Source organism: Carassius auratus, chromosome 2 (genome assembly GCF_003368295.1).
Source record: "Carassius auratus strain Wakin chromosome 2, ASM336829v1, whole genome shotgun sequence".
In the NCBI taxonomy this organism is placed as follows: domain Eukaryota; kingdom Metazoa; phylum Chordata; class Actinopteri; order Cypriniformes; family Cyprinidae; genus Carassius; species Carassius auratus.
This window is the reverse complement of record NC_039244.1, coordinates 11,795,471-11,812,141: the sequence shown is the minus strand read 5'-3', so window position 1 is coordinate 11,812,141 and position 16,671 is coordinate 11,795,471. Positions and strand designations below refer to the sequence as shown.

Genomic DNA, 16,671 nt, shown 5'->3' with positions numbered 1-16,671 from the left:
TCTTCAAGTTATTTTGCTACGTTTAGCACTTTACTTTGTATTTATTTCTATTTACATATCTATCTATCTTGCTTTATTATTCTGTTGTATACTGGAACCTAAGATAACCATTAAAAAAAAGTCTTTCTTTTTCATCCAAAATGTTTAAAGGATGTATTTTATCACTGAGCAGTTAAATGCTAGATAGAATGCTGACCGTCATAGCTAACGTATCACCCTAATGTCATCTCTACGAAATAAAACCCCATTCATTATTACTGTACACAATTCCAGTCTCAGAGCAGCACATGTAATTTTGACAAGGAAAAAAAAACAAGGGGCTTGTTCTGCCGCACTTCGCCAGCCAATAGGAAGTTAGCTTTGAAGGCACGTGAGTGAGTTTTGGGTCAGTTCAGTGCCTCGGTAAGTTTTTCTCCCGACAGTTGTGATGCGAAGAGCCGTCCGTCTGCGAGCGACTCTTTTGAGATTGTTTTACGGATTTACAAAGGATTAACCCGATTAATTCTGCAGTATGATGTTCCCCATAACCTATTCAAGTAAGTACCACTCGTTTGAGACACTCTAAACACAAGTCATTGTTAAAGAGTATGTGTGAACTGTGAAGGCGTTAGCTAGCAGCGCTAAAGTGTGAAGCAGCGATTAAGTGGATAACATTTATTATTGAGAGGTATTAGTTATTAAGGTCGGTTTGTCACAACATATTACTCCCTAACAGTCAAATTATACACTTAATCAAAACACAAAACTTAAGTGTGTTTTAATGCTCATGTTATGCTCTTTTAAAAAGCCAAGCCGGTCAAGCCAAATCTGTACATTTCATTTTGACTTAAATCCATCATTGGTTCTGTTACACCTCGTGTCTGTTTATTTTATTATTATTTTTTTTTGTATTTTTGTCAATTTCCTCTCGTATTAGTGAATATGGTTAGTTTTGAGTGACAGGTGTCAAGCCCATGTTAAATGATAAGATCGGTGCATTGCTCGCATTCTGCAGTAGAGGTGCGTCACCTGTACACAAAGGCTGTCACGTAATCATAGTGCCCAAAAAAACAGCCTGGACTGCAAGAATTACATATGAATGGATGATGCATTCGTAGATAATTGGGTCAGGGTAATCTGAGGTTTTGAGTTCTAGTTGTTCCTAGATCATCATAATGATAGCGAAGAGCTTGAATGAGAGCCCTTTTGGGGCTGTGGAAACTGGTTAAAAAAATTCAAGTGTGTGTTTGCTTTGAAAGGCAACTCTGATATTTTGATTAATTTATAACATGGCAGGATGAATAACATTTTCAGTATGTTAATAAGAATAAGTGGTTCCTGTAGGTGATGTTTTATACATCCAAACTAAATCAAAATTGACTTAACACAGGGCTAATCCATCTGGAGCGACCAAGGCTGAGGTACAGTAACTTACTAAGGCCCACATCAGTGGGAAGTTATAGATCAGGCTTGTGGGATTTGAACTTAAAACCTTCAGTTACCACTTCAGGGTGCTCATTTATAAACAGGGTGCTCATTTATATAAGGCACATACAATCAGATTAAATTCTAAATGCCATGGATTTCATTCTGTCAAAAGTGAGGAACAAATTGGAATTTATAAATGCAGAAATGTATGTGAGTACATATTAAATGCATATTATTGTTGAATTTTCATCAGCCATAACTTCAGTCGTCAGTGTCACATGATCCTTCAGATATCATTTTTAATATGCTAATTTGGTGCTCAATAAACATTTCTTCTTATTAATAATGTTAATAGTTGGGCTCCTTAATATCTTTGTGGAAACCATTAAACATTGTTTTCTGGATTCTTTGTTCAATAAAAAGTTCAAAAGAAAAAAACGTTTTGTAATATGTAACCCTGGACCACAAAACCGTTCTTAAGGCGCTGGGGTTTATTTGTAGCTGTAGCCAAAAAGATTTTGTATGGGTAAACATTAGTGATTTTTATTTTATGCCAAAAATCATTAGGATATTAAGTAAAGATCATGTTCCATTAAGATGTTTTGTAAATTTCCAATTGCAAATATATTAAAACTTAATTTTGGATTATTAATATGCATTGCTAAGGACTTCATTTGGACAACTTCTTTTGCACCATCAGATTCCAAATATTCAAACAGTTGTATGTCGACCAAATATTGTCCTTTCCTTATTTATTCATCTTTCAGATGATGTATAAATCTAAAAAAAACAAAAAAAAAACAGTACCCTTTTGACTGGTTTTGTGGTAGGGATGCACGATATTGGATTTTGGCCGATATTCGATATGCCGATATTTTCTAAATAATTTTGGCCGATGCCGATGCCGATACCGATATATATATACAAATATATACTGATATATTTACAAATATATACTGATATATTTAAACTTTAATTTTACTGAAGAGAAATCCATGTATCTCTTCTGTACTGATTCTACCATAAATTTATTATTTTACAAATGTAGACAGACATTCACATCTGAAAAACAGGTCAATTATTTCACTTGGAGAATATCAGGTTTGGCTCATCGGCAGAAATAGTCATATCGGCCGATACCGATAATGGTCATTTTAAGCTTTTATCGGCCGATACCGATGTTGTGCCGATATTATCGTGCATCCCTATTTTGTGGTTCAGGGTCACATATAATGTTTTTTTTTCCCTCTCTGCCACTTTTGATCAGTTTAATGCGTCCTTGCTGAATGGTAACGTTTCACAGTTTCCACAAAAATATTAAACAGCAAAAACTGTTTTCACCATTTTAAGAAAAAGTAATGTTTCTTAAAGCAATACCTTTGGTCCCCATTGACATCCGTAGTATTTTTTCCATACTATGTAATACAGTGTACAGTAACTGTGAGTAAATAAAGACATAATTTTCATAAATGGATGAATTATTCCCTTAATAAAGAGATATTTCAGGGCATTCTGCAGATGGATTTGATGCCTGTGTACATATTACACTTAGATTTAACAAATAGTTCACAGGAACATTTCACAAACTCTACATGAAAAGTTCACATTCTACATGAGTTTATAAAGCCAGCCCCTGATCCTAGGCTTAGCTGTATTAATTGATCCTCAGCTTTTTGTCTCGCTTTGCTTTCAGCTCTCCACTGGCAGGAGGGCGTTTGGATCAGCGGCTGAGGCGGCTTCGTGACGGCAGAAGCGGCTGCTGGAATGTTCCGTCAGGGCAGCAACAGTGGGAATAAGCGCTTGACAAGTGGTTTCTCCCAGCCCGGCATCCCTGGGTCCAACAAGACTCTAGAAATGGGCCGTAGCTCTAAGACGAACCCTCTCAACGCTATGGGCCTTGACCACACCACCACCACCACCACCCCTGGAGGGGACCCCGACTACATCATGCAACTGGTCACTGATGTGCGCAAGTTCTCTGACGTGCTGCTTAGCCTAAAGGAGGCTTTTCACTCCAAAGGTGAGCTTCTACTTAACGCTCGCTACTTCAGATGCTTGCAAAAGCGCCTTGTTGCTGTGCAGCTGTGGTTGATGTTGTGGTATCGCCCGTTTCTTTTTAAAAGTTGAATATGGGTCAGTCTATGCTGATGTAGAAGGCTTGCACGATGTGTTAGTGTTTCTCATTCCCATCACTGGAGGAGTGCCACATCTGTCAGGATGCCACGGGTAAACTCCTGGCTATCCTGCTGAGAGGGTTTCTTTTCTGCTGCACAAGGCATCTCTGATATTTGCCTCCTTGTGGTAGAACCCCCCCACCAAAAAAGAGATATGACTGCACTTGATACACTGAGCCGGTTGTTGGTTATTTCTGTTTGCATTTTAAGGCACTTAATGGAGAACTATGTCTTCCTGTTCTGCATTATTGGAAACAGCTAGAAGATTGTGTTCATGTGAGAGTTTTCATTTTAGAGAAATGATGAAAGAATGAAAAGCCGCTATTATGTTATCTTCCACAGTAAATAAATCATTTATGACTGACAGATCTGTGGAGTATAGATAGTTACTGGCCAATTATGGTCTGTGGCATATACACATTTAAATACTTTCCCATGTAAGAATAGCCAAACTGTCCCACCCCCAGCAGAGAATGATGATGTTTTTCTTCACAAAAAGCTTTTCACCACCTAAAATGGTGGTCAGCAGCTAAACAAGTTTGATAGCGATAGATTCGCTATTTCCGTCCTAAATATGTTTATGTGCACTGTGAATGTGTTTTTTTTTTCTTGGTCAAATTTAAGTAATAATTCATCTTTTTCAAATGTCTTTTAAACACTTTAGTCCCACTGTTATAATTGTTCCAGTTTATTTTTTGCAAAGTTCAGCTAACAGACCATCACTACTGGTCAAACAGTTGAGGGTCAGTAATATATATATATTTTCTTTTATTGAGCAGGGATGCTTTAAATTGATCGAATGTGACAGTAAATAATACATATATAATAATAAATATATAATATGTAATGTAACGGATTTCAGTTTCTAATAAATACTTGTCTTTTGAACTTTCTATTCATCTAAGAATCCCGAGAACGGCATTGTTTGCAACATTTATAATAATAGGAAATGTTTCTTGCGGCAAAAATAAACGTATTAGACTGATTTCTGAAGGATCTGAAGACTGGGATTCAGCTATGCCATTACAGAAGTAAAGTACATTTTTAAATGTATTAAAATAGAAAATTGTTATTTTAAATCTTAATACTATTTCATATTATTAATATAATATTTTATTTAATCTACAATATATATATTGTGTAGCATTGCAGGTGACCACAACAGAAACTTAACACAAATACCAGCAATACAAATGAAATGAATAATCACAATAATCCAGATCAAGATTTGGTGCATATTTAGTGAATATGAACAACTAATTTGGTTTCTCAGTAGTTCTGTCAGTGCACAAGGGATTCCAGCTGCTTTTATAACAAATGTTAAACTGTTTGGTTAAGTATTAATGAATGAGATTCTCCACACCAGCGTCTGTCAAAGTGGCCCGGTGACACTTCCCACAAGCACATGCTTTTGACCTCCCCACTCTCCCACCGACCCTGCACAGAGATTGACCATCACAGCTCTCCTCACCTCCCTGGCTGTCGTTTTCTGCTAGCTAGGATCTACAAGGCAGCTAGGAGGAACGCTACAGGAACTCATCTGCGTGCTTATCTGCTCTGCAGTCTGAATGCACGTCACACGCGAGATCTTTGTAGCCACAATGTGGTTCATTTAAGCTACAAAAGCTAGTGGCTTGTAAAGTGTTTATCAGAAAACTGCAGTCACAGTACGTTTTGGTCTAGTGTTTATATTGATGACTATGATCATCACTTTGATCGGTGTGACCAAACTCTTCTCGTTCCGTGATTCCTCCTCCGCCATGAAGCCCCCTCCTCCTGCATACCCCAAATTCCTTCAGAACAAATGTTCACTTGTTGCTATGGTGCCTTCGATTGACTGTTGTTAGGTGTGCGACACATGAAAAATGACTCTTCCTTGCCGAAATTTCAGAATGTTTTCAAAGGCACTTTTCACCTCGGTTGTTTGACGTTCTGGCTTGCCGGGGAATTAATAAGAAGTGGAAAGTTGTCATAGTCAAATGAAATGGTTAAATGGTTTTGTAGGTTCCTCCTTTCAGATCAACATCTTTCCCGGTAAAACTCTCCTGCTGCTGTGCACATCCTTTTTGTTGTTTCTTCTGTCAAAAAACATCCGAGAGCCAAGCCTAGTTTGATTTTTTGCTTTGAATCCAACATTGAGATGTTTTTAGTGTAATGCTGAACTCCCGTGACAGTTGGACATTCAGAAGGGTGGGGTGTTTTTACTGGAAGGGCTAGGCTAAATATCAAATAATTCCCTCTGTGATTTTAGAGAAACTCGTCCAGAGTGAGTGGAAGTGTATTGTGGCCTGTTGACGCTCATCGTGTGGGCAGATGAAAGAATGCGCTGTTCTGTTGTGAGGAAGAGGTTCTTTTAAGTGCCCTGAGTTTGAAAAGTGCTGTGATAACAACCGGGAAGTTTTATGTTCTTCCAAGACTGATTTGGCGTAATTCAGATAACAAAATTCAGTGTTTGTCTTTTATATAAACGTACAGAATTGATTCAAGGTGACTTTTTGTTTGGTTGAGGCTACTTTTTTAAAGTGTAGTGCACCACCAGTCGCGAGTTCGGACACCGCTAGTCATTTTTTATTATTACTGTTTCCAACAGTTTAAAATAATAGTAAAGCATAAGATGAAATAACATAACAAATAACACAAATTGAAGTTTGACATATTATATAGTGCCCAAATTTTTTTTAAACAAATATCTTATATTTCTAGCTAAGCTTAGCTAATCTAAGATTTTCCCATGATATAATTTCCATGATATTTCCCAAGATAAATTCTCGTTTTTTTCCCCCCGTTTTATTTTTATTGTATTTATTTGGGAATCCGTCCAATTCACTTTCTGACAATAAGAAGTGGCTTAAAAATCTGAAATCATAAAGAAAAGGATTGTTTTGTTTTAAGACTTTCTCAACCCTTAAGCGTGGGAACTGAGTCCACACAGAACCAAGCAAAACGATCTGGAGTTTAAATTAGCTCAGGCCTTTCTCTTTTCTTAGACTTGGTTAAAAAATAGTCTTCCAGCAGAGTTATTTTCCTCCAGTCGTAAAGCTGTTATTATGGTTCTCAAAGATTGTACACATGAGCCACGTAAACACTGCAAAGTTTTGGGAGTGACGAGTGGCCCACATTTAAACGCGGGAGTGCTATCACTGCTACACGCAATGGGTCTCTCTCGACAGTAATATATGGGTTTCCCCGGACCACAGGCCTTGTGGGTGACACTATGGTGTAAAGAGACATTAACAAAATTTATGATGGAGTCTTGACGTGTTTCTGTACCTTGTGAGTCTCACATAGAGAGTGGTGTAAATGCATTAACAACTAATCGTTCAGTTCAGTTATGTACACACTCAACTGAATGCTACACCATGAGTAAATTATGACATTATGTAAATTATTTATTATTTTTCTTCATTCCCAACTTTCATTCACCTGCTCTCATAGATGGAAAACAAATGGGGGTTCAGGCATAAAAAATACTTTCTTTTTTTTTCTCTCATAGCTGGACCTGGTGAATAAATTGTGTTCGTGAATGCACCAGTCCACTGGAGGTCTTGGTATGGAGGCCCCTTTGGCATATTGTAGTGGTGTTAATCTGAGGATGTGGACAAAACCTTCTAAAATGAAAAAGTGAAAAAAGACACCCATCCTCGTGTAATGGGATTGCTTCACAGAGTTTTGCGGGTGGCACCATTGCCGAAGCCCCCGTGGTAGGCGATATAATGGCTCGCTGCGCTTGTGAAGTGGAAAAGAGAGATTTGTTGGGCAGTAACTTTCCCACTGAAGGTGAGGGATGTTTTGTGTGGGCCTGTGGTTGGGTAGCATTTCCTGGGGTGTGGATTTACAGCCGTAGTTCAGCAGATTGGTCATGGGGATATGCCAGTTGGCCCATGAAATCCTAGCAAAGAACAGGGCCATCATTAGCGGTGGATGGAGAGCATGTTTTTCGGGGTGCATGTCAGCTGAAGGCCTCTCGATAGAGGTTATTGGTTTGGCTGAATCTGAATGTACAAAAAATGTACATAAAGGTTTAGAGTGCTGATTTTGGCGTATTTATTTACCCAAAAGGTGAATGGGACAGTCTTTGCTAATTTCCAGCACTTTAAAGAATAGTCTTTCTGTTCCTGTAAAAGAGATGTGGTATGGTGTGAGGAACACTGACAGGCACAACGACAAACCCAGTGCTGCTTACTCACCGGTGAATCACAACAGAGTGTCGCTAAGCTTGTCTGTCGCTTTGGGCAAAGCACAGCTGAGGCAGGTCGAGACGTGCCTATTGATTACCTGTTGTTAGCAACAGAGGAAATGCCAGCAGCTGTGCGTAAAAGCTTTGAAGTGTGTGATGACATTGTCAAGTGGCTAATTTTCTAGGAAGCATTTGGAACATATAGTATGCTGGGACAAAAATGTACAACCTGTTTTCTCGGGAAATGAGTGAGCGTTTCATTCCCGGAAGCAGGAGCCTTTAACTTTAGCTAATTTTTAATCGACTAGCACATGATAGGATTGGGATATTTCAGACTTTTGTTGTCTGCTTAACACCTAAACATTAATGTACCCCTATTTTCTGTTTCTTCCGATTTTGTTGATTCTATTTGGGGAATAAATGTGTAAATATATTTATAATCACAGGTTTCAATATTAAATGTAATTAACTGCAAAAAAATTACTACTTGTATCAGTTACAGATTGTAATGATTTGATGTCACAATATTTGGTAATTTGATTTCCATGGTGCTTCTGTTGTTAAAAATGCCATTAATTAAATATTAATATACATTTACTTAAATATATATATATATATATATATATATATATATATATATATATATATATATATATATATATTTTAATAATAAATTTCTGTAACTATTATTACAGTTATTAATCTATTAAAATTTAGGGATAAAGTATGTAAATATATAAGTGGTGGTCCATTATCGGTGTTAACATGCTGCATTAACGTGAGACTCTTATCGGGCGATGACGCACGCCTGTATCACACATAATCCGTCTGCAGTGCGTCTGAAGTGCGTATGCAGTCCGTGTGCGTTACTTATGTGGACTCATACTGATTGTGCTTTCACACAGGACGTGTTTGCAGTCTGCTACTCAGTACGTGAATGATCGCTGCACTGCTCCAGACGTACCGCTTAACATGGGTGTGTAAAAAGATTTGAAGCGCATACGCACTGCAGACGGATTATGTTTGAAACAGGCGTAAGGTTGTTTGCACCTTGTGCAATGTGGAATTAGTTTACAGCTTTCTCAAGCACTTTGTGATGCATTTTGGAAACAGGAGATGAGCCCCTGGTCTAATGCACCACCTGTCTTTAAGAAACCCATTCTCAAAGACTTAACGTTTAGTCATTATTTTATGTGGGTAGCACACATATTCTGAATGCCTTTGGCAGAATTCAAATGAGCCATTTTAATCAAAAAAAAAAAAAAAAAAATTATCTATGCCCACCACTAAAATATATTATCGCATACAAATTTATGATTAATTAGCTAACTTGTATCAGTTCAGTGATTTATAATGATTTGAAGAAACAACATTTTTTACATTTCATTGAGGTTCAGAGAGACCTGAAGACCTGATTTAATACTTGTTGAATCACAGGGCTCCAGACTCATTCATCCCAATGATCACTCTTTTGCGACTGACTTACTCAGTTGGTCGCACAAGCACATGATTTGGTAGCAAACTTTTTACCATTTTTGTGCTTTCTTCATAAAAGCACTGAGACATGGTGACATCAAAAGGAGGAAACACACCAAACTAACAAAACACTTTAAGGACAGATACCCGGATCAAATTAAACAGTTCAAGCAGGTAAATTTCATTTAATTTTTTTTCCCAAACATTTATTTATTTGTGGCCACCACAATATCTAAACTGACCGACACAAATAGATTTTCCAAAAGGCTTTGACTTCATTGAACAAGCATGAGCACCTTACGTGTCAAAGTCGAAACCCGGCGCTGGTGATTTTGTATCTCTGTATTTCTGAAAGAAACCAACTGTCTTCAGAAAATTATGGATAAACTTTTCATTTCATCTTGCTTGTAATGCCTGAACAGTGTTTGTGAGTGCAGCCGTTAGAAGGGAAACCTCTCTCTCCCGCTCTACAAGCGCATCCTGCAGGCAGAGAATGAATTTGCATGTATATACTGCCACAAATAGAGTGGAAGTCTGTGGGAAACACTGCTTCTATTATGAATATTATTCAATATGTTTATTTGTATTTCGGATTGAAATGAATCCTGTTATTGGAGTAGTTAATCGTTAGCATAAGCACGGCTAACGCTAATATGATGAGCCTTATAATGAAGTTTTTTTAACTATTCAATGCTCTTATAACTCCAATAACTAAAACAGGAGTATATGATATTTAGTATTTTTTTACGCACCAGAGGCTTTTAAATGATTGGTGAATCTAAAATATGCATGCTAGAGAATGTACAAATGGTTAACATTGTTTGTGACATATCTGTCATATAAGCAGTTCTGGGTTTTTTTTTTTTTTTTTTTTTTTTTTTTTTTTTAGCTAGCTTAGTTGTTATTCTTGGCTGAATAACTCTAGAAGGTTTTCTAAAGCCCTTTAAAATTAAATGTGTACACAGTTTGGATTAAAGTAGTAAAAAAAAATAATTAGTATGTTTTTGTGTTTTGCTTTGGTACTAAAATTGGTACAGAAAACTGTGGATTTTAATTTGGATTTTTAATTTGGATTTTAACATTATTTGTGATGGGCTGTCTTTGTCTGTGAAATATCCCCCATGTCTCTGCAGCGCAAGTGGGAACGTCAGCAGGAGTAAGCAGCACTTATACATACAGATCAAGCAGATTACGAAACATGTAGGGCAAGTGTTGATATTACACTAGTTAATTGATTGTGAATGGTTTCATTATTTTGGGTAAATTAAAAAAAAAAGTATGAGGATAAAAATAATAAAAGCAAAAATGTTTCTCCATATATACTTGGGTGGTGGCCATATATATATATATATATATATATATATATATATATATATATATATATATATATATATATATATATATATATATATATATATATATATATATATTTACCTGGGAGGCCCGCCTAAATAAAGTCAATGTGTGGGAAGCACTGGTCAGTATAACTTGCTGAGATCTAAAAAAGATCAGCAGTGTGTGTGTGTGTGTGTGTGTTCATGAGAAACTGTGTTGACTTTCTTGTCGATGGGACTGAGAAGTGGTAGGTTAGGGGCTGGGACCAACCTTCGTTCTTACACTGCAGTGTGAGGCTTGTTGGCAGTTAGGTGAGATTATGTTAAATGGCTCTGATCAGAGACAAAGGGGTGGGCGAAGAGCACACGTGAAACATGAAGAGACTGAGCGTGAAGCGTGGCTGGGCCAACACGCAGGCAGAGCGTGGGAGGGACGGCGACTCGCTGCTGGAGCTCTCGGAGTGAAATAGACCCTGGATGGAGGGCCATCAGCAGGGGACTCATCCCGAACAATGTGTGTGTGCCTCTCTGGCGGTATCCCCACCGAAACAATACCCCTCAGTTCCCCCTGAGCAGTTTTCATGCATACTTTTTAAAATCCCATTGTTTTGACAGCACTTAAGTGTTTGGGGGCCCAGAAGATGCATTATTCATAACAGAGTGAGAACGGGTTTGGAGAACTCCGGTTGCTATGCTGGCATGAAGACGTCCCGGGACCCCAATCAGCTCTGACACATGACATAGTCCCCTGTGTGCTGGGCCCCATTTGGGCGGACGCAACATTCCATTGGTCCTTTTGGGAGTTGATCAGTCCCTGTCCTTCAAACGGGCCTGTCCTGCATGTCAAGCCACACTTTGATAAATCAAACATATTTATACCCAAATTGCTTTGGTTGTGCTTCTCAGATGGGGCTGCACAAGCATCATCATATAAAAACAAACAAACAAAAAAACTGCTTAATCAGAGCAGACATTTCTGTCTGTGACATGCTGCTTGACCCCTCACCAGTAATTAGGAGGGCAGTGAGGGGAAGACCTAAGCTAGGGTGGGGGCTTCTGATGGAGGCCTTTTGTCTGAGGGACACTTCAAAGTCAGAGAGGAGAGAGGGCACTCTTGAGTAGCCTGGGGCTAGAGCCTCCTCTCCTCTTACTAAAATTATGGTCCTTCACAGAGCGTGTCACATGTGAGCAGTTAATTGTGCGCTGACATGCGGTTGGATCGTTCTTTTCTCTTTACTGTTATCACCAGCATATTGCCAAAGAGTCTAATTCAAATATTTGGTGATATTTCTATTTAAAGAATTGATTCCCCAGTTTCTAAAAAAAAAAAATAAAATCGTGGCAAAACAGTGATTTCTAATTAATCGATAAAATCTGGAAAATTGCCTAGCCCTATAATGGAGGATCTTTTTGTGACCTTAATGCATGACCTTATTTGGCTTTTTTTAAATACTGGTATCTTGCCCAGTAAGTTAGAGGCCTGAATGGAATGGATTTTTATTAGTTTTGCTCTCGTCTTCTCCCGTTCCTCCCCATATTTTTCATTTTTTGTCAAGCTCTTGCCCATTAAATCTACATGGCTCTACATATATTCTGTCTTGCTCTGGTGCCATAGGCATTTGTTTCCATTTCCCCCAACACACGACACAATCAAAAAACACTGAAAATACCAACCTTGCACCTGTACTTTTTTTTTTTGTTGCTGAATAGACAAATAACAATCGGTACTTTAAAGCTTGAGATACATTTGAGTAACCTTTATTTTAGTTTTTGGCAGTGATCCTCAAATCTGGATTGCGAGATCCACTTTCCTGCAGAGTTTAGCTCCGACTCCAATTAAACACACCTGCCTGTGATTTTCTAATGATCCTTAAGACACTGATTAGCAAACTCATGCGTGTTTGATTAGGGTTAGAACTAAACTTCGCAGGAAAGTGGCTCTCGCGAGCCAGATTTGAGGATCACTGGTTTTTGGTATTATATTTTTAGGGAGCCCATTACCTTGTATCGTTGATCCACTTCCTACACAAATCAGTATCTTCACATGCATTCAGCATGCATTCAGCAATTCAAATTTTGTCCTATGCCACACTCTGGTGATCTCAAGAATAAGCAGACGCAGACCATATGCTTACTTGGATTTGTTCAGTATAACAAAATATCTCTTTTATTTGGATGTGTTCATTGTGGGGAAAACAAAATCTTGCAAAAAATATCTTACAAAGAATGAAAATTAATATCTTAAAATAACAATTCTTAATCATAAAGTTAATTAGACAATTATATCAAATTATCAAATTATATATAAAAAATAGATAACTTGTGATCCCGCCCAGCCCACAAAGAAGACTCATTGGCCAGAAGTACCTTTCATCATGCACGTTAAAGAGTAACTAAACCCTAAACCATCTTTTTTTAGTTAATGATCTGAAAGAATGCTGCTTTATTAGTGCTGTTCTTTGATTCAAGTAACTTTTTTGACATTTGAGTATAAAGTGTTTTAAGTCTACAATATATGATGTTCTCGTTAACAAGGTTCGGAAGGAGCGCATCAGATACTTAGCCTAATCAACTCAGGTGGACCACAATCTAGGAATCAATCCCACAGTATAAATATCGCTGACTTACCTCTATCCATCGATGGTTAATCAGCATCCCTCCTCCACCCCATCTCCTCACTTCGAGGTTCACTTTATAATGAGACGGGGAAGGGGGGGTACTCTAGGTTCGGGCCATTCCCGAGCTCGGAGCCCTTCCCCGGACATAACGGCAAATACGCATACCATACCTCAGCTAATTATATGTAAGTGTGAACTCGTGAAATGGTGTAAAAACGTCTGAGTGATGCCCTCTTCAGGTTGAACGGTGGCTACTGCAGTTGATTTTTCCTATTGGATGCTTACGGTGGTACGTGACGTAAGCGGTGGCAGGTGACGTGAGAAGTTTCTAGCTCACCAGGCCCTTGGTACGAGCTACCATGCCCTTGGCAGTATAAAACCATCTTCTGTCAAAATCACTGTAGTTAGTCAGGAGTTGGAATTGCGAGTATTGGAAATGATCAGGATAGAGTATTTTAGCATCTATTTAGCATATCATATTATTTAGATTATTTCATATAGCCTATGTAGTTAATTAGCATAGTTGTTAAGTGTAACATTAGTATTGTTAAACATAGTTAGTTAGTAGCATAGTATTGCATCAGTTAGGATAGCTTCAAGTTGGCGTAGATTTATCTGTATTTAGGACAGTGGTCAGGATGGTACGTAGGTGTAGTGTTGCTGGTTGCAACAGCACTGCTGGACTGCATAGTTTTCTTGCAGATTTGAAAATTAGGCACCAGTGGTTGCATGCACTTGGCCTGGAAGACCGCGTGTTCCCGCTTAGAGCTGGAGTGTGCAAACTGCATTTTACACGGGATTGCTTCACCAACGCAATGGAGGTAGAATTGGGCTTCTCCACACAGCTCGCGCTGAAAAGCGACACAGTATCTTGGAGACTGGCCCCATTATCTCTGCTGCTACACTAGCATCGTTGGATGCCGATCGCGATGCGGGAGTTAAGGGCGCAGTTTGAATTGATATGGCTCAGGTCCTGGCCCTGTGTCCACAGACACCTCGACATCCTCCATTTCAGGTGAAGGTGGGGAGAAAACTCCTCTACTTCAAATGAATGCTCTGTTGCAAAGCTACTTGCGTCACTACAGTGACTCTCCATTTAAGTGACTCTGAAATATATCACGCAACTCTTTTACCGGCTGTTTTGAAGGAAGATCAACGTTCGCGACAAAAAAATATGTGCAAACTGTAATGAAGCAGAGACCAGTTAGTTCCTCACCTTCCGCGCTGACGCCGAGATCGTTCGCTTGCTTCAGTGAAAGTATAACGTGCCTAACGTTTTCGACTCGTACATTACACGTCACGCCCTGATGTCACGTGTCATCGATCTAGCGACCCAGGAACAATTGCCGGAACTCTTTACCCGTGTATTTGCCGGAATGGCAGTGTGAAAGGGGCTTTAGTCACCCAGAGTGAAGATTTAGTTGTGAGTGATTTACTCACAATGAAGAAGTTGTTTTGTTCAGTGCACGCGCTCGCTGCTTTCTCTGCTCTGTCTGCTCTCTAGCAAATTCTCTCATCAAAAACATCAAGCTTAGATGTGCGTGCATTGTGAGTATAAGAGATTCACCATACAGTGGATACAGATTCACTGACCATAACACAAGTGTTTTTTTTTTTTATTTCTCCTCTCGTTTTCTGTTGCTGCTGTTTCAATAACTGAGAAAATGTAAGCATTATAATTAGTAACTTACAATGTTAAATCATGTTAAATACAAAATTCAGTCTTATTAAAAACATTAGGGAGGTTTTAGCCCTGGAGTTGGTCCACTTTCCGGTTATGAAACTAAGTAAATAATTCAATAAATTAGCATGATAATTTTGTGTATCGGGGATCTCACGGGCTGACGATAAGATGAAATGACTGTGGAGCATATCATCCAACACTAAAACACATACCTTCCATGCTGTAACTGTGCTCTCATAAAGCTTCTGTCTCATTCTTAAGGCATGATGTACATCTGCACGGAGAGGATAAAAAACAGATGCTCCTGCTATCAAAACTCTTTGAACCCTTTGCAATGTTCAGTTAGATATGAAGTCATCCCCTGCAAACAGCCAAACCGTCCACTTTATCCTAATGCAAACAAGTGAGATTGTGGTGTTCGTTTATGGGTTCACGTGGTGTAAACAAACATTTTTAATCTTAATATTTGTTTACATTGAGTCTAATTATTTATAGTTTGAAAAACATGCACAATATTTTGAAACTTGTCAAAATTTGATAATGTTTGAAACCTATTTGGTTATTTGAAGGCTAGGTGTTTGTTTGGATTCACATATAGCAATTCACATATAACCTTTTTCAGACTGAGTAAATTAGGTGTGAATAGTTTTGGTTTAAATAATTGTGAAGGTTTTTTCATTTAGTTATAGCAAACCTGGTAGCTTTTCAAGTAAGCATGAAATGTATGAAAAAGGTAACCACATTAATTTCTCTACAGATGACCTTTAGGCCTCGTCCACACGGAGACGAAGCTTACCCCAATCCGATCTTTATTTTCCTCGTCTCAAGAAATATCCGCGTCCACACGAAACCGCAAAATGATGTAGTATACATGCCAGACCAATATGTGGCGCTGTAATTCTGCCACAGAGATACACTAAAAACAGAGAAGACTTGGACTATGCTCGTAAACCTTGCGCGTGTTACACAAACGAACATGGAACAATACATTTATTAATCAGTGTTAATGTTAGTTAATAAAAAGACAATCGTTCAGTGTTTGTTCATGTTTTTGTTACTGATACGAGACGTAGAGGTTTCTGACTAGGGGGGAGACGTGGGCTGATGACGTCATCGTTTCAGAAAATATAAGGATTAGCCATCCAGACGAAAACGCAAAGACGGCGTTTTCAAATTTATTCACTCTGGGACCTGGTTTCAAAAAATAGCGGTTTCACCTTGCGAAAACGCCGGATCCGTGTGGACGAAACGCCTATCTGATAAAATATTTGTGCGTATTCACAGAAACGCGTCTCCGTGTGGACGGGGCCTTATTTAGGCTACATGGACTTTTGATATTTGATAATTATGAAGGTATGAGGTTAAAAGATAAATGTAGCACTTTAGCAAACATTTGACCTGGCTCCATTCAGATATGGAAAGTCCACTTTTCATTCAGTCATAGTCAATTTCCATTGGATAAAAGTCTCACCCTGCGTTTTTCTTCTTGTTTAATATCCTGTTTCAACTGAATTTGCATTACAGAAGTAGATTAACATTAAAAGTGGTTTCACATTGATTTTAAAGTTGTTTGCATACTTCTGCTTATTTTAGAAATATGGAAGTAGTGACACAGGCACACTTATTATTTCTCCAAAACTTTCAGGTAGCTTCATTCAGTGTCAAAAAAAACGACAGTAAAACAGTAATGTTATTAAATTTGAAGTGCCCCATAATGACATTTTTAAGGTTCCTAATATTATTTTGGGACTCTCCTACAGTAGGTTTACATGCATCGAAGGTCACAAAAAGCTTTTGTTTT

At 38.3% G+C, this 16,671-nt stretch overlaps 1 protein-coding gene across 3 annotated transcripts in view; it reads left to right on the top strand.

The window, feature by feature from the left end:
- The first annotated feature begins 380 nt into the window (after positions 1 to 380).
- Positions 381 to 16,671, top strand: part of LOC113115737 (rho GTPase-activating protein 29-like) — a 35,964-nt gene continuing 19,673 nt past the window's right edge. For all 3 annotated transcript variants that reach the window (XM_026283325.1, XM_026283320.1, XM_026283311.1), the window contains exons 1-2: positions 381 to 536; positions 3,101 to 3,427. In XM_026283325.1, the coding sequence (XP_026139110.1) occupies positions 3,172 to 3,427 (256 nt within the window). In that variant the 5' untranslated portion in view covers positions 381 to 536; positions 3,101 to 3,171. The remainder of the gene's footprint in view (positions 537 to 3,100; positions 3,428 to 16,671) is intronic.